Genomic DNA, 13,964 nt, shown 5'->3' on the forward strand with positions numbered 1-13,964 from the left:
GGACCAAAACCAATAACTTCCCGAATTTTTGAAAATTTTCAATTTTCTTGGAGGGAAGTTAAAAAACTACAATTGGTTTTTTTTTCAAATATCTCTGCAAGTATCGTGTTTTCAAAAAAATAACAAGAGACCTTTTTTATCGCGCTTTAAATTCTCTATAAAAATTGTATCTTATGTTTTTTTGAAAAACCCAACATCTAGTAAGATATTTGGAGTTTAAAGTAGTCTGGTCTTCTAGTTCCATGTGACCGCCAAGATTTAAATTAAAAAAAAAAAAAAGTTGTCATAATACTCATAAATAAAAATTAGTTACTCATTTATAACTTAATGAATAATTGAAACTGATAAATTTACATTTTAATTACAGTTAAAAAGCATAGGACCAAAATTAGTACCATTTTTCAAGAGTGCTTGCGTATATTTTGTTTTACTAGCAGAACAACCGTCATTACTTACAGCTTGTTTCAAATGCTTACCAATAATAAGTCTAATTTTTTTTGTATTACTACACGGTATGAATTTATCTGATGAGTAAGTTTTCTTTAATTAATTTAATATTTTAATAAAAAACAATAACAATCATCACAATAAATAAGTAATTAATAATTTTGTTTATTATTAAAGGTATAAATTTTCCCGAAGAATATTGACAGGATTAATATTTAGTTGTCTAGGAGATGCTTTAATTGTCTGGCCAAATTTATTTGTCGCCGGTATGTCAATGTTTGCTATTGCACAGATCATGTATATAACTGCATTTGGTTTTGTACCGTTGAATTCAACGTTAGGGGCAATGATTTATGCTCTTTGTACTATAGGTAAGAGCAATGGAAATATTAACTTATTTTTGTAATTATTTAATTTTTTTCTTTTTTTTTTTTAGTTATTTATATACTAATGCCAGGATTAAATGGCATATTAGCAATTGGTGTGCCAATATATACAACACTATTGGGTACAATGGCATGGCGTGCAATATCACGTGTCCGTTATTTTAAGGTAAGAAAATTTTAATTTATAATTTCATGTATATATAGAACGGAGGGGCAAACAGCGACCCCTTGAAAACTTTTTATCGAGCTGATTTTTGATGAGGGTTCTTAACACATCTTAAACCAACAAATTTTTATGTGAAAATCGAAAAAAAAAACATTTTTTTTGAGCTACCATAATATAGTTTAATTTTTACTAGCCCTGGCGGAACAGTTTTATGATATTTTACCGTATTTTGACGTAATTTACTGTAATATACGGCGTTTACGCGGCAAATTTACCGTGATTGGCGGTAATTTACAGTAATATAGGTAATTTACAGTATTTTACAGCATTTTTACCGTAATACCATCTGTTTTTTATTTCTACAGCTATAGCCCTAGCGGATACAAATTACAGTAAATTATTGTATTTTACTGCAATTTACTGCGAATCCGCTGCGTTCTACGGTAATTTGCGGTAAAATGCGGTCATCGACCGCAAGGTACGGAATTTAACGGTAAAATACCGCAACGTTAATACCGCAGTATTGTCGGAATTTTACCGTAAAATGCCGTACTTCGCATAAGATACCGTATTTTACGGTAATTTACGACATTCTCTCCGAATACCGTAAATTACGGTATTTAAGGTAATTACTGTAGTTTGGACTCGCTAGGGAGTGCAATACTTCACTTTAGAGTAAAATACCGCAGGCTTGCCGCAATTTTACGGTAAAGTATCGTTATCATACTGCACATTGACGGTAAAGATATCGTACTTTGACTGTGCTTTTGCCGTAAAATCCCTAGCGGATCCGAATTACGGTAAATACAGTGATTTACCGTAATTTGCCGTAATTTACGGCGCCTAGCAGAATTACCGTAAATTACGGTAATCTACGGTAAATTACGGTAAATTGCCGTAATTTACGGTAATTCTGCTAGGCGCCGTAAATTATGGTAAATTACGGCAATTTACCGTAATTTGCCGTAGATTACCGTAATTTACGGTAATTCTGCTAGGCACCGTAAATTACGGTAAATCACTGTATTTACCGTATTTCGGATCCGCTAGGGACATACCACATGATTACTGTAAAATACCGTATTTTTTGGTAATTTACTGCATTTTCTCTGAGTACCGTAAATTACGGTATTTACGGTAGTTACCGTAATTCGGATTTGCTCGGGAGTGCACTAAATACTCCACGTAATGGTAAAATACCTTAAGCTTGCCGCAATTTCACGGTAAATTATCGTTCTCATACTGCACGTTGGCGGTAAAAATACCGTATTTGACTGTGACTTTACCGTAAAATACCGCATGATTACTGTAAACTACCTATTTTGTCGCAAATCACGGGATTTTTCCGTAAATCGCTACATTTTACCGCTGAATACCGTAATTATTTAGAATTCCATAAATTACGGCAAATTACTGTAATTTACCATAATTCGTATCCACCAGGGAATTAAAGCCATGTCTCAGTCTCGAACACGACTAGACCTTTCCCTTGCAGCTAAAGCCTTTCACTGCTTCGGCTAGTCTAAATTTTAATTTTATTTTCAATCTTTCATTTGAATAAAAATTATAAATAAAAGTAAAATTTAAACTAATTTTTTCAGCGTTAATTTCAATAAAAATAATTTCTTTTTTTTTTGCATAAGGAACCATGGACATGGACGCAATTATGTAGTTGTATTGGGAGCATATTCTTTTTAATATCAGATACTTTGTTGGGTTTCCATCACTTTTATCATCCAGTCCCTTATGCAACGGTAAGCAATGAAGAAAAATGATATAGTAATGGTTATTAGACTAGACCAAAAAAAAAAAAACAGCAATTTTCTATTTTCAACGATACTGTGAAAATATTAATGATGATGACCAAAAAAAATTATCGTGCAAGTTTGAGCCTTCAATATTAATATTAAGAGGTCGATCATCGCAATTTTTTATTTTCTTTTAATGAGCGGGTTTTTGTCGCATAACTCTCAAACAATCGAGATAAACGAAATTGACTCTAACACATTTCTTGTAGAGAATTAAATGCTCTACAAAAAAGGTCTGATTGAAATTTTTCTTCAGATGAACCGTTCTCTCATAATCATGCCTTGAACATTGGTATGATTTTACGATTTGATTGTTCAATTTTGAAATTTGGTAATTAAAGTTAAAATCGATTTCGTTAAAGAAGGCGATGGATATTCTTAAAGGAAATCGATTGTTCTACAAAAAAAGTCTTTTAACAATTTTTGCTAAATTTACTACTTTAAAAGTTATTCAAGGTTATTGAAGTCGTTTGGACTTAACTTTAACTTTGAATAACTTACGAAGGAGTGAATTTAGCAAAAAATCATTGAGACTTTTTTTGTAGAGCATTTAATTTCCTTCGAGAATATTTATCCGCTTTTTTCGGAAACTGTTTTTTACATTAATTACAAAATTTCAAAGTTGAACAATCAAATCGTAAAATCATACCAATGTTCAAGGCATGATTATAAGAGAACGGTTCATCTGAGGAAAAATTTCAATCAGACCTTTTTTGTAGAGCATTCAATTTTCTACAAGTAATGTATTCAAGTCAATTTCGTTTATCTCGATTGTTTGAGAGTTATGAGACAAAAACCCGGTCATTAACAGAAAATAAAAAATTGCGATGATACACCTCTTAATATTAATATTAACCCTTCGTCACCCGCATCACTTTTTCATCCTTCGTCACTCGCGCGGTGAGCGCTGCGCCACCGTGTTAAATCAAGCGCGCTGTTGCCACATTTTTCAGATTGCTAAATCTATATAAAAAATAATCTAAATGAAATTTTTTTTAATAATTAAGTTATCGAAATTAAAAAATAAAAGATAGATTTTCCATTTTGTTTTTAATTTTTTTTATTAGGAATTACTCCGTTTCAATTAAAATTAAATTTTTTTTAACAACAATTTTATTTAAAAAATCGCATGCTCATAAAATTATTACTCAAATGTATTTTAATAAATTATTTATTGTTGATATTATTATTATTATTATTATTGTTAATATTATTAATTCTATAATTATTAATAATGCTTCTATTGTTACTAGAATTTTTTCATTATTTTAACTCAAAATTAATTAAAAACAAAATAAAATTCAATTACCTGCTGTGGTTATAACCTCAAAATTCTTCTTGAATATTATACACAAATTACATATAATATAAATATATATTTGTAAATATAATAATTAATATTTAAATAACATATTTTTGTTTGTGACAAAATACTTATTACGCGTAGAATTATTCTTAATTATTAATAAAAAATGTATCTCTATTAAGAGAGAATACCTAAATGTCAAACCTAAATATTTATATATCTATATCGTACAAGAGAATATTACCACACACAAGTTGGCAGCAGCGCGCGGCGGACATTTACCGGTTACTAACTCGCACTGGGCGGCGTCGCGCCGCTTTTCAATTTCTTTCGCATGAAAATATTTTTTTTTAACAAAATAATTTATTTCTTAGGAGCGGCTAATGCTAGAAATTCTTTAAGAATGTCTAATTCAAGCATTCTAATTTTTTCGACGTCATCCGTCACCGTAATTATGAAAAAATTGCATAATTGTAAAAAAGGCGGCGCCGCGCTCATTGAGCGAGTGACGAAGGGTTAAGGGCCCAAACTTGCACAATAGTTTTTTTCGGTCATCATAATTATTATTTTCAAAGTATCGTTGAAAAAAAAAATTGTTGTTTTTTAGGCCCACTCTAATGGTTATATATATATTTTTTTGTACAATAATAAAAATTATGATAAGATATGATAGTGTGACCTTTCGCGATGATAAGTAATGATAATTTATTTACAATAATAATATTAACACAAATCTTTATCTACAAAATATTTGTACATCATTAGCTCATTGTTCGGAATGTAATTGTTTAATTAAAATTTTTTTTTTTGTTTTTTCTAACAGTCAAATTTAAAAAATAGACCCTAGATTATTTTAAACACGAAATACCTCAATAAATATTCAGTTTATAGAAAAAGTAGACGATATCACTTCTATAGAGAATTGAAAACGCTACAAAAAGTGACTTACAAATCGTAAAAAAACTCGATATTTACAGAAATAATTTTAAAAAACCAATTACACTTTTTTATTGATAATTTTGAATATTCCTATGACAAATTTTACCCTTTAATTCTTAAAATGAATATTTTTTTGTAAAATTAAATTTTCTTTATCAATTCTAAGTCAAAACACGTTTATTTCCCTACACGGAAAGAAAATTATGGAAACGGTTCCCCTAATTCTATAAAATACTTTCCTATACCAACATAGGAATTATGAACATAGATTATGGGAGCAGTTCTTATAAGTATAGGAATGTTTCCCATAATTATTGGAACAGTTCCTATAATTAAGAAAATGCTACCCATAACATCATAGGAATGGTTCCTATAATTATATAAATGGTTCCTATAATTTATCAAAATGTTTCCCATAATTATAGGAACAGTTCCTACAATTATGGGAATGCTACCCATAACATTATAAGAATGGTTCCTATAATTATAGAAATGGTTCCCATAATTTATCAAAATGTTTCCCATAATTATAGGAACAGTTCCTACAATTATGGGAATGCTACCCATAACATTATAAGAATGGTTCCTATAATTATAGAAATGGTTCCCATAATTTATCAAAATGTTTCCCATAATTATAGGAACAGTTCCTACAATTATGGGAATGCTACCCATAACATTATGTGAATGGTTCCTATAATTATAGAAATGGTTCCCATAATTTATCAAAATGTTTCCCATAATTATAGGAACAGTTACTATAATTATGGAAATGCTACCCATAACATTATAAGAATGGTTCCTATAATTATATAAATGGTTCCTATAATTTATCAAAATGTTTCCCATAATTATAGGAACAGTTCCTACAATTATGGGAATGCTACCCATAACATTATAAGAATGGTTCCTATAATTATAGAAATGGTTCCCATAATTTATCAAAATGTTTCCCATAATTATAGGAACAGTTCCTACAATTATGGGAATGCTACCCATAACATTATAAGAATGGTTCCTATAATTATAGAAATGGTTCCCATAATTTATCAAAATGTTTCCCATAATTATAGGAACAGTTCCTACAATTATGGGAATGCTACCCATAACATTATAAGAATGGTTCCTATAATTATAGAAATGGTTCCTATAATTTATAGGAATGATTTCCATAATTATAGGAACAGTTCCTATAATTATGGGAATGCTACCCATAACATTATAGAAATGATTCCGATAACATTATAGGAATGGTTCCTATATTAGTATGGGAACTATTGCCATAATATTATAGGAATAGTCCCCATGATGCTATTGGAATAGTACCTATACCATTATGGGAATCATTCCCATAATATTGTGGCATAGTTCCCATACTATTATGGGCATAGTTCCCATACTATTATAGGAACCATCCCTATAATATTATGGGAACGGTCCCCATACTATCATGAAAAAATTAATTCAAAGAAAAGTGTGGTAATCACTTCTACGATACACAGAAATATTATTAAATATAAAAACAAAAATTCAAACATTGAAAAAGAAATTCGTATTTGGCAAAAACATTCAAATTTTTAACAAAAATTTTTTTTTTAACAAATTTAGCTTCGAAGATGCTTCATTCGAATCTCTCCATATCATGAGGGGAATTTTTACACTATTTTGCAAAAAAAATTTTATATGTTATTATGGGAATAGTTCCAATAATGGTATGGGAATTATTCCCATACTACTATGGAAACTATTCCCATATATTATGGGAACCATCCCCATAATAGTATGTACTACATAGCAAAATTTCCCATAATTTTCTTTCCGTGTATTATTTGCCGCAAGATTTAGTAAAAAAAAAAATATAAAATAAAAAAATTATATAAGTTTACTATATACCCTCTTATCTGATTAGTATAACAATAGTTATCTAGTCAGTGTAATTTATAGACAATAATATAATGACATGTTTATTATCAAGGTATCAATAATGCTGACCTACTACGCAGCGCAATTGGGTATCGCATTGAGTGCCGTTAATTCAAAAGAAAGTACCAAAACTCCGGTAGCTATTAAATAAATATACGTAACTATTAATAATAACCATACCAAACAATAACAACAATAATTATCATAAATATATGTATGAGTTTTCAATACCCATAATGAAATAAATTTATATTAGAAATAAATTAGAATTTCATTTTTTAGATTGTTAGCGTGCAATAGTTTTCTTTACTTTAAATTTTATCAAAGTAATTGTTGTCATTAAATATCATTATTCTACTTACTAATTACTGCCCGGGAAAAAATCACCATGCATGATCATGTATGATCATGCAGGATTCATGCATGATTCGTTCCTGATCGTGCATGATTCATGCATAATTCAGGCTTGATCCTGCATGACTCATTCATGGCCAGGCATGACTCATTCTTGATCAAGCATGATCATGCATGACTCATTCTAGATCAAGCTTGCGCATGCATTAAGTTTGAAATAATTGTATCCAGAGATATTATCCATCAGGAAAGGTCATGTTTGAGCATGCTCTATTATGCATGACCATGCATGGTTCATACTTGATCATGCATAACTCATTCATGGCCAGACATGATTCATTGGTGATCAAGCATGATCATGCATGGCTCATTCTAGATTAGACTTGCTCATAACTTACGTTATGAATAATTGTCTACAGAGATATTATTTATCAGGAAAGGTCATGATTGAGCATGCTCTGTCATGCATGACCATGCATGGTTCATACTTGATCATGAATAACTCATTCATGGCCAGACATGACTCATTGGTGATCAAGCATGATCATGCATGACTCATTCTAGATTAGACTTGCTCATAACTTACGTTATGAATAATTGTCTATAGAGATATTATTTATCAGGAAAGGTCATGATTGAGCATGCTCTGTTATGCATGACCATACATGGTTCATACTTGATCATGTATAACTCATTTGTGATCAAGCATGATCATGCATGATTCATTTTAGATCAGGCTTGCTAACGACTTACGTTAGAAATCATTGTATCTCGAGTTTTTTATATATAGTGGAAACCCATTTGAATATAGTGAAAACCTAAACATGCAAACCTCTCAATAAGACAATTTATAGATAAATTGAGAATAATATAGATAGCCCGAACTGGGAATCGAACCCAGACCAATTCGGTATCGCGCCGAGTGCTCTACCAGTTGAGCTATCCGGCACTATACTATATTCCATTCAATTTGATCTATAACTTATTGAGCCACACCGTCCATCGTACGGTAATACACCATTTAAATATAGTGGAAAACTAAACATATTAATGGTTAAATAAATAAAAAAACAATTTGTATTCATAAATTTTAATTGTTTAATGCATTAAGTGAATAATATGTTAAAAACAGTTTTTAATGAAAGTTCAAAATAAAAGAACCAATGAAAATTGATAAATTACTCTCTATCATTTGTATAGTACGATTAATTATATACCTTAGTTTCTAATACTTACAGCAACATCTTTCAAATAAATAAGCTATGGGAATGCATGTGCATGCATAATAACGCGTGCTCATGTATGGGAATGCCTGATCGTATTTTTCATAAGCAGCCAATATTTAAATACGACCAAACGTGCTCGAGAGCAATCACAGATTATAAAATCATATGCCTGCTGAGGGAAGATCATGCATGATAATGTATGGTTATGCATGATAATGTATGGTCATGCATGATCATGCCTGGCCAAAATTCAGGTCTGATCATGCATGACTGGGCACGATCATGACTTCTCAGGCAGAATCATGCATGATCATGACTGCTCAGGCAAAATCATGCCTGTTCATGTCTGGCCAAAATTCAGGCCTGATCATGCATGAGATTTAAGCCTGCTCAGGCATGATCATGCATGCTGATTTTTTCCCGGGTGTTTGTTGTCGAGTTTATGTAAGGACAAGTTTAAATATATAATAGACATATAAAAAATAAATTTATATATTTTTATGTAGTAAATTCTACATTTAGATTGAAAGTATTCATAAATTTTGAGTGTTATATTAGTGTGATATTAAATTTTATTGGTGTGATCATTAATTACAATGGGAACCGCAATAGTTTTTTGGGTTAGAAATAAAATAGTATCTTACATAACTAGTGCCATCGAACATAATACTCGAGGTCGGGTTAAGGAAACACGGGCGCCAGGGAGTCCCTGCTCTGCTTAGAAAATCCGATAGATTTTTACAGCTCTATGTGTAACGCCCTATACTTAACTATAGCACTTCTCATAGAACTCATTCATTCTTATAAAATCTCTATGGGAATGTGTGAGAATCTGTTGGATTCTATGAGATTTTTGTAACAGGGTGGTGGATCCAAATTACAGTAAATTACCGTAATTTACGGTTTTCGGAATATTTAAAGTAAAATATGGCATTTAACCGCAAATTACTACAAATTTTATAGAAATTTGCGGTGAACCTGCGTTATTTTACGGTACAAGAGCGGTATTTTACCGCAAATTTGTAGAACTACTGCAAAATTACGGCATTTTGCCGTAAAGTGAAGTATTTCACTGTGTTACGGTAAAAATACCACAAATTGCAGTAAATTACTGTAATCTGCCGTAGAAAGCGGCAAATTTGCAGGAAATACAATAATTTACCGTAATTCGGATCCGCTAGATATTTTACTGTAATCCCTAGCGGATCCGAATTACGGTAAATACATTGATTTACCGTAATTTGCCGTAATTTACGGTGCCTAGCAGAATTACCGTAAATTACGGTAATCTACCGTAAATTGCAGTAATCTACGGCAAATTACGGTAAATTGCCGTAATTTACCGTAATTTTACGGCACCTAGCAGCATTACCGTAAATTACGGCAATTTACCGTAATTTGCCGTAGATTACCGTAATTTACGGTAATTCTGCTAGACACCGTCAATTACGGCAAATTGCGGTAAATTACGGTAAATCAATGTATTTACCGTAATTCGGATCCACTAGGGATACTAAAGTATTAAATTGTGTTACGGTAAAAACACTAATTGCTGTAATTTACCGCATTTTTACCGTAGTTTGTCGCAAATAACCGTAACATAGGTTAATTTGCAGTAAAATACGTTATTTTGCGGTGAACTACGGAAATTTACCGTAATTCGGATTCGCTAGGAGTGTTATCAACCGAACGAGAATATTATACTCGTCGTCACTAGGCGTCCCCGATGTTTTATATAATGAATGCTCAAAATAAAAAAGCCGTTAAATTCCTAAAGATAGCGTCATGCAGTCACAATTATTATTATGATTTGTCTCTATAAAAATCAATGTATTATTTATGTTGTTCAGTTTGTTTATTAAATTTCAAAAAAAATTACTAAACTGTTTATTAATTTAATTATTGAAAATTGAATGAAATATCTATCTATTTAATCAAAATTAAAATCATATTGATAATTTATCGTTTTATTAGTCAGCAAACATTAATTCTAACCTAATAAAAAGACGACGATCTAAAATCGTTTGACGATAAATTTAGGGCGCATGTGCCATGTACAGAATTTTTTTTGCTAGCGATGTAGCTTCGAGTAAAGGCGAATACACACCGGTAACCTATCTTTTATGTTTCGATAACTTGGTCTACAAAGTGGGGATATGTCACGCCCATTTCTGTAAAATTTCGAGGCGAGGGGATGCACGAGTGCTTGAAGAAAAATTAAACACTGCATCCGACCAATCAGAAATGATTACTGTACCTCTAGCAGACCTGATTTACCGTTAATCTACCGTAGAATACCGTAAAATTCGAGTAGATTTACCGTACATTACGGTAAACCCACCGTAAATTACGGTAAAACTGCCGTAAATTACGGTAAATCGGTACTCAACGGTGGATTACCGTAAATTACGGCGGGTATACCGTAAATTTACCGTCGAATACGATAAATCTACCGTAAAAAATTCGGGTGGATTACCGAATTACCGTATTTCCGTATTTTGCGGTAAATCCACCGTAAATTACGGTAAATCCACCGTAATTTACAGTAAATCCACCGTAATTTACGGTAAATCGGCATTATACGGTGGATTACCGTAATTTACGGTGGGTTTACCGTAATTTACCGTAATTTGGGTCCGTTAGGGGTACGTGTAAATTAAAAAATTTACGAGGCTGAAGTAAGGCATTTAAAAGCGTTTATTTAGAGCATGTATTATATAAAAAAATTTTTACTCAACTGCTGCTTATTTTTTGAATGAGTACTTAGAGAAATCAAAAAATAGTGAATAAAATTGTTCTCGTTTTTTCACATTTTTGAAGGTTGGATAGTAAAAATTTTTTTGTAACCACACTTTCATATGATCGTTTTTTTTATAAAAAAAATACTGACGGTTCCCATAATAACCCATAGTCGTTTTAAAAACTTTATTTTTAAAAAATATGACGATTAAAATTTTGAAAATATTTTGTTTTTACTGATTAGACTAACAGGTGTCATATATAAATTGATACTGCCAAAAATAACCAAGTATTTGATAAATATAAAGAAAAAATTTTCTAATTGTTATAGAAATCAATAGACATATTCTTATAATTTTTTAATTTTCTCTTTAAATCGATATAGACTAGTTGTTACATTATTCTCAATTTATCAACTCATATATATTTGTAAAGAAAATAAGATAAAATAGTACATAGATGGTAAAGTATAGATAGTAAACATTTAATAGTGATATTGAGGGATAAGATTGATTTGGAAAATGTGATTTCGTTAATAAATAACAAAGAAAAATTATCATTATTTTTAATTTCAAAAGCTAGAGAGAACCAATAAAATTTACGATAGAACCTGTGATTTCTCATAAGGCTCATAAACACATTTTGATAAATTTTATAGACTGATAAAGGCTTGAGAACTGAATCGAGTATGTATTTATTTTTATTTTTACTGATTAATGATTAAATATCGACATAATAATTAATTTAATACATTAATAAAATTACTATCAATTATTATTATTATCTATACACAGAAAAAAAAATTTCTTGTCCGGAGAAACATTTTGCATAATAAACCCTCAGTAAAACCTCCGATTGAATCGGATCGAAATCTAATCGAATTTCTATCAGATTCAATCGGAAAATAATCATTTCTATATTCGATTAACTTTCGATCGGATTCATTTGTAACTTTCCGATTAAATTCGATCAAAACTGATTTAAAGTGAAATCGGAAATTTACCGTTAGAATTTTCTAATCGGATTCAATCGGAGTTTTTAATCAGGGAAATGAAAACAAAAATTTTTTAGGACTAGAAAAAATTTCCTGGCGCAAAAAATTTTTTCTTGCTCTAAGAAAATTTTCCTTTTAATTTCATAATGCAAAAACTTTCTTGGGACAAGTAAAAATTTTATTGAGGCGAGTAAAAATTTTTTTTTCTGTGTACAATAAAATGTTAATTTATAAATTGTAGCGTGTTGATTGTGAATCATTTTTATCGTGTTGATAAAATGTTGAATTACTGTATCTTTAATAAATAAATTTTTGAAATTTACATTGTAATTTAAATTTATAAATTTATTGGGTATAATTTAAGAATTAGGTAAGTAATTTAGCATTTAATGAATAATAAAATTAACGTTTGCGTGTAGAGTTGTAATAAAAACCAATTGGATTGAAATTTACTTAAATTATATGAAATTTAAATTTCAAATTGGTACTTATTACAAATACGGAAGATATCGAGACTAATGCGTAATATTTTTTTTATAAAAGTTACTGCATGGTCAGTAATTTCATACTTTAGAATAATGACATTTATTATTTATTTAGAGGATTATGAAACATTTTTCAAATTTTCTAGAATTTTTTTTTTTTTTTTTTTTCAACAAATTATCAATTTTTTTTATTTATGCCATTTTGTAACTGATAGCGATATTCATACACGAAATAAAAAATAAAATTGAATTTAAAAAAAAAAAAAATGATGGATTGGGACAAATAAATCATTTAGAAACTCTCCCGACTGTCATGAATATTTAAAAACTAAAAAACAATTTTCATTCAACAATAATTTAAGATGAACACGTAAAATACATGGGGTCGGGGGAGGTAATTAAATCATTTATTCAACGCATGCCTGATTATCGCGACATCATATCTGCAAAGCAAACCCTAAATGACCGTTTACCGATCGGTGGATAATAATTCGTCAAAAAGCAAATGGCCTTCCATGTTCCCCAACAGCGTGTGTTTATGGGGTCATAAATAGTGATGTGAAGCTGACCGTCAGGTCATTTTTTGACCGTCACGTCATTTTTTGACCGTCACGTCATGGTCATAAGACCATCAGCGGACCGTTCATAAAATGACGGACCGTCTAAGTTGTGGCGACATCTTACAAAAGCCATCATAACTTTCATGCAAATTTAAATTTTGATACCGCCATTTTCTTAAAAATATCACGAGATAAGAATACGAAGGGAAAAATAAATTTTTCAATCATTTACAAAAAAAAGATTGCGTTCAATCATCTAGCTAGATGCGACTGACCAAATTTGTGACAAAAAATTTTTTGACGGTCCGAAATGACGGACTCTGACCGAAAAATTTGTGACGGTCATTTCGCATTAGAACAGGCTCGTCATTTAGGTCCGTGTCACAATACCGTCAGCGGACCATCTTGTGAACAAAATTCAAAATGACGGTCATGTATTATAAAAAATAATTTAATAAAACTATAAATATTGTTATTTTTACATTTTATAGACATGTAATAAAAAAGATAACCTCGTTCGTAGTAGGTTAGAATTTGAGGGTCAACAACTTCATCACACCTTTAAAATTGAGCCTAGTTATTAACCTTCAAATTTTAGCAACAAAAATCATTTTAATGTTTTATACGTATA

General features: G+C 30.5%; 1 protein-coding gene across 2 annotated transcripts in view; it reads left to right on the forward strand.

Moving 5' to 3' along the window:
- Positions 1–12,610, forward strand: part of LOC130674289 (lysoplasmalogenase-like protein TMEM86A) — a 36,042-nt gene extending 23,432 nt beyond the window's left edge. For both annotated transcript variants that reach the window (XM_057479584.1, XM_057479585.1), the window contains exons 2-6: positions 368–531; positions 625–818; positions 884–999; positions 2,643–2,753; positions 7,028–12,610. In XM_057479584.1, the coding sequence (XP_057335567.1) occupies positions 368–531; positions 625–818; positions 884–999; positions 2,643–2,753; positions 7,028–7,126 (684 nt within the window). In that variant the 3' untranslated portion in view covers positions 7,127–12,610. The remainder of the gene's footprint in view (positions 1–367; positions 532–624; positions 819–883; positions 1,000–2,642; positions 2,754–7,027) is intronic.
- The last annotated feature ends 1,354 nt before the right edge of the window (positions 12,611–13,964 follow it).

Source organism: Microplitis mediator, chromosome 9 (assembly GCF_029852145.1).
Source record: "Microplitis mediator isolate UGA2020A chromosome 9, iyMicMedi2.1, whole genome shotgun sequence".
In the NCBI taxonomy this organism is placed as follows: Eukaryota; Metazoa; Arthropoda; class Insecta; order Hymenoptera; family Braconidae; genus Microplitis; species Microplitis mediator.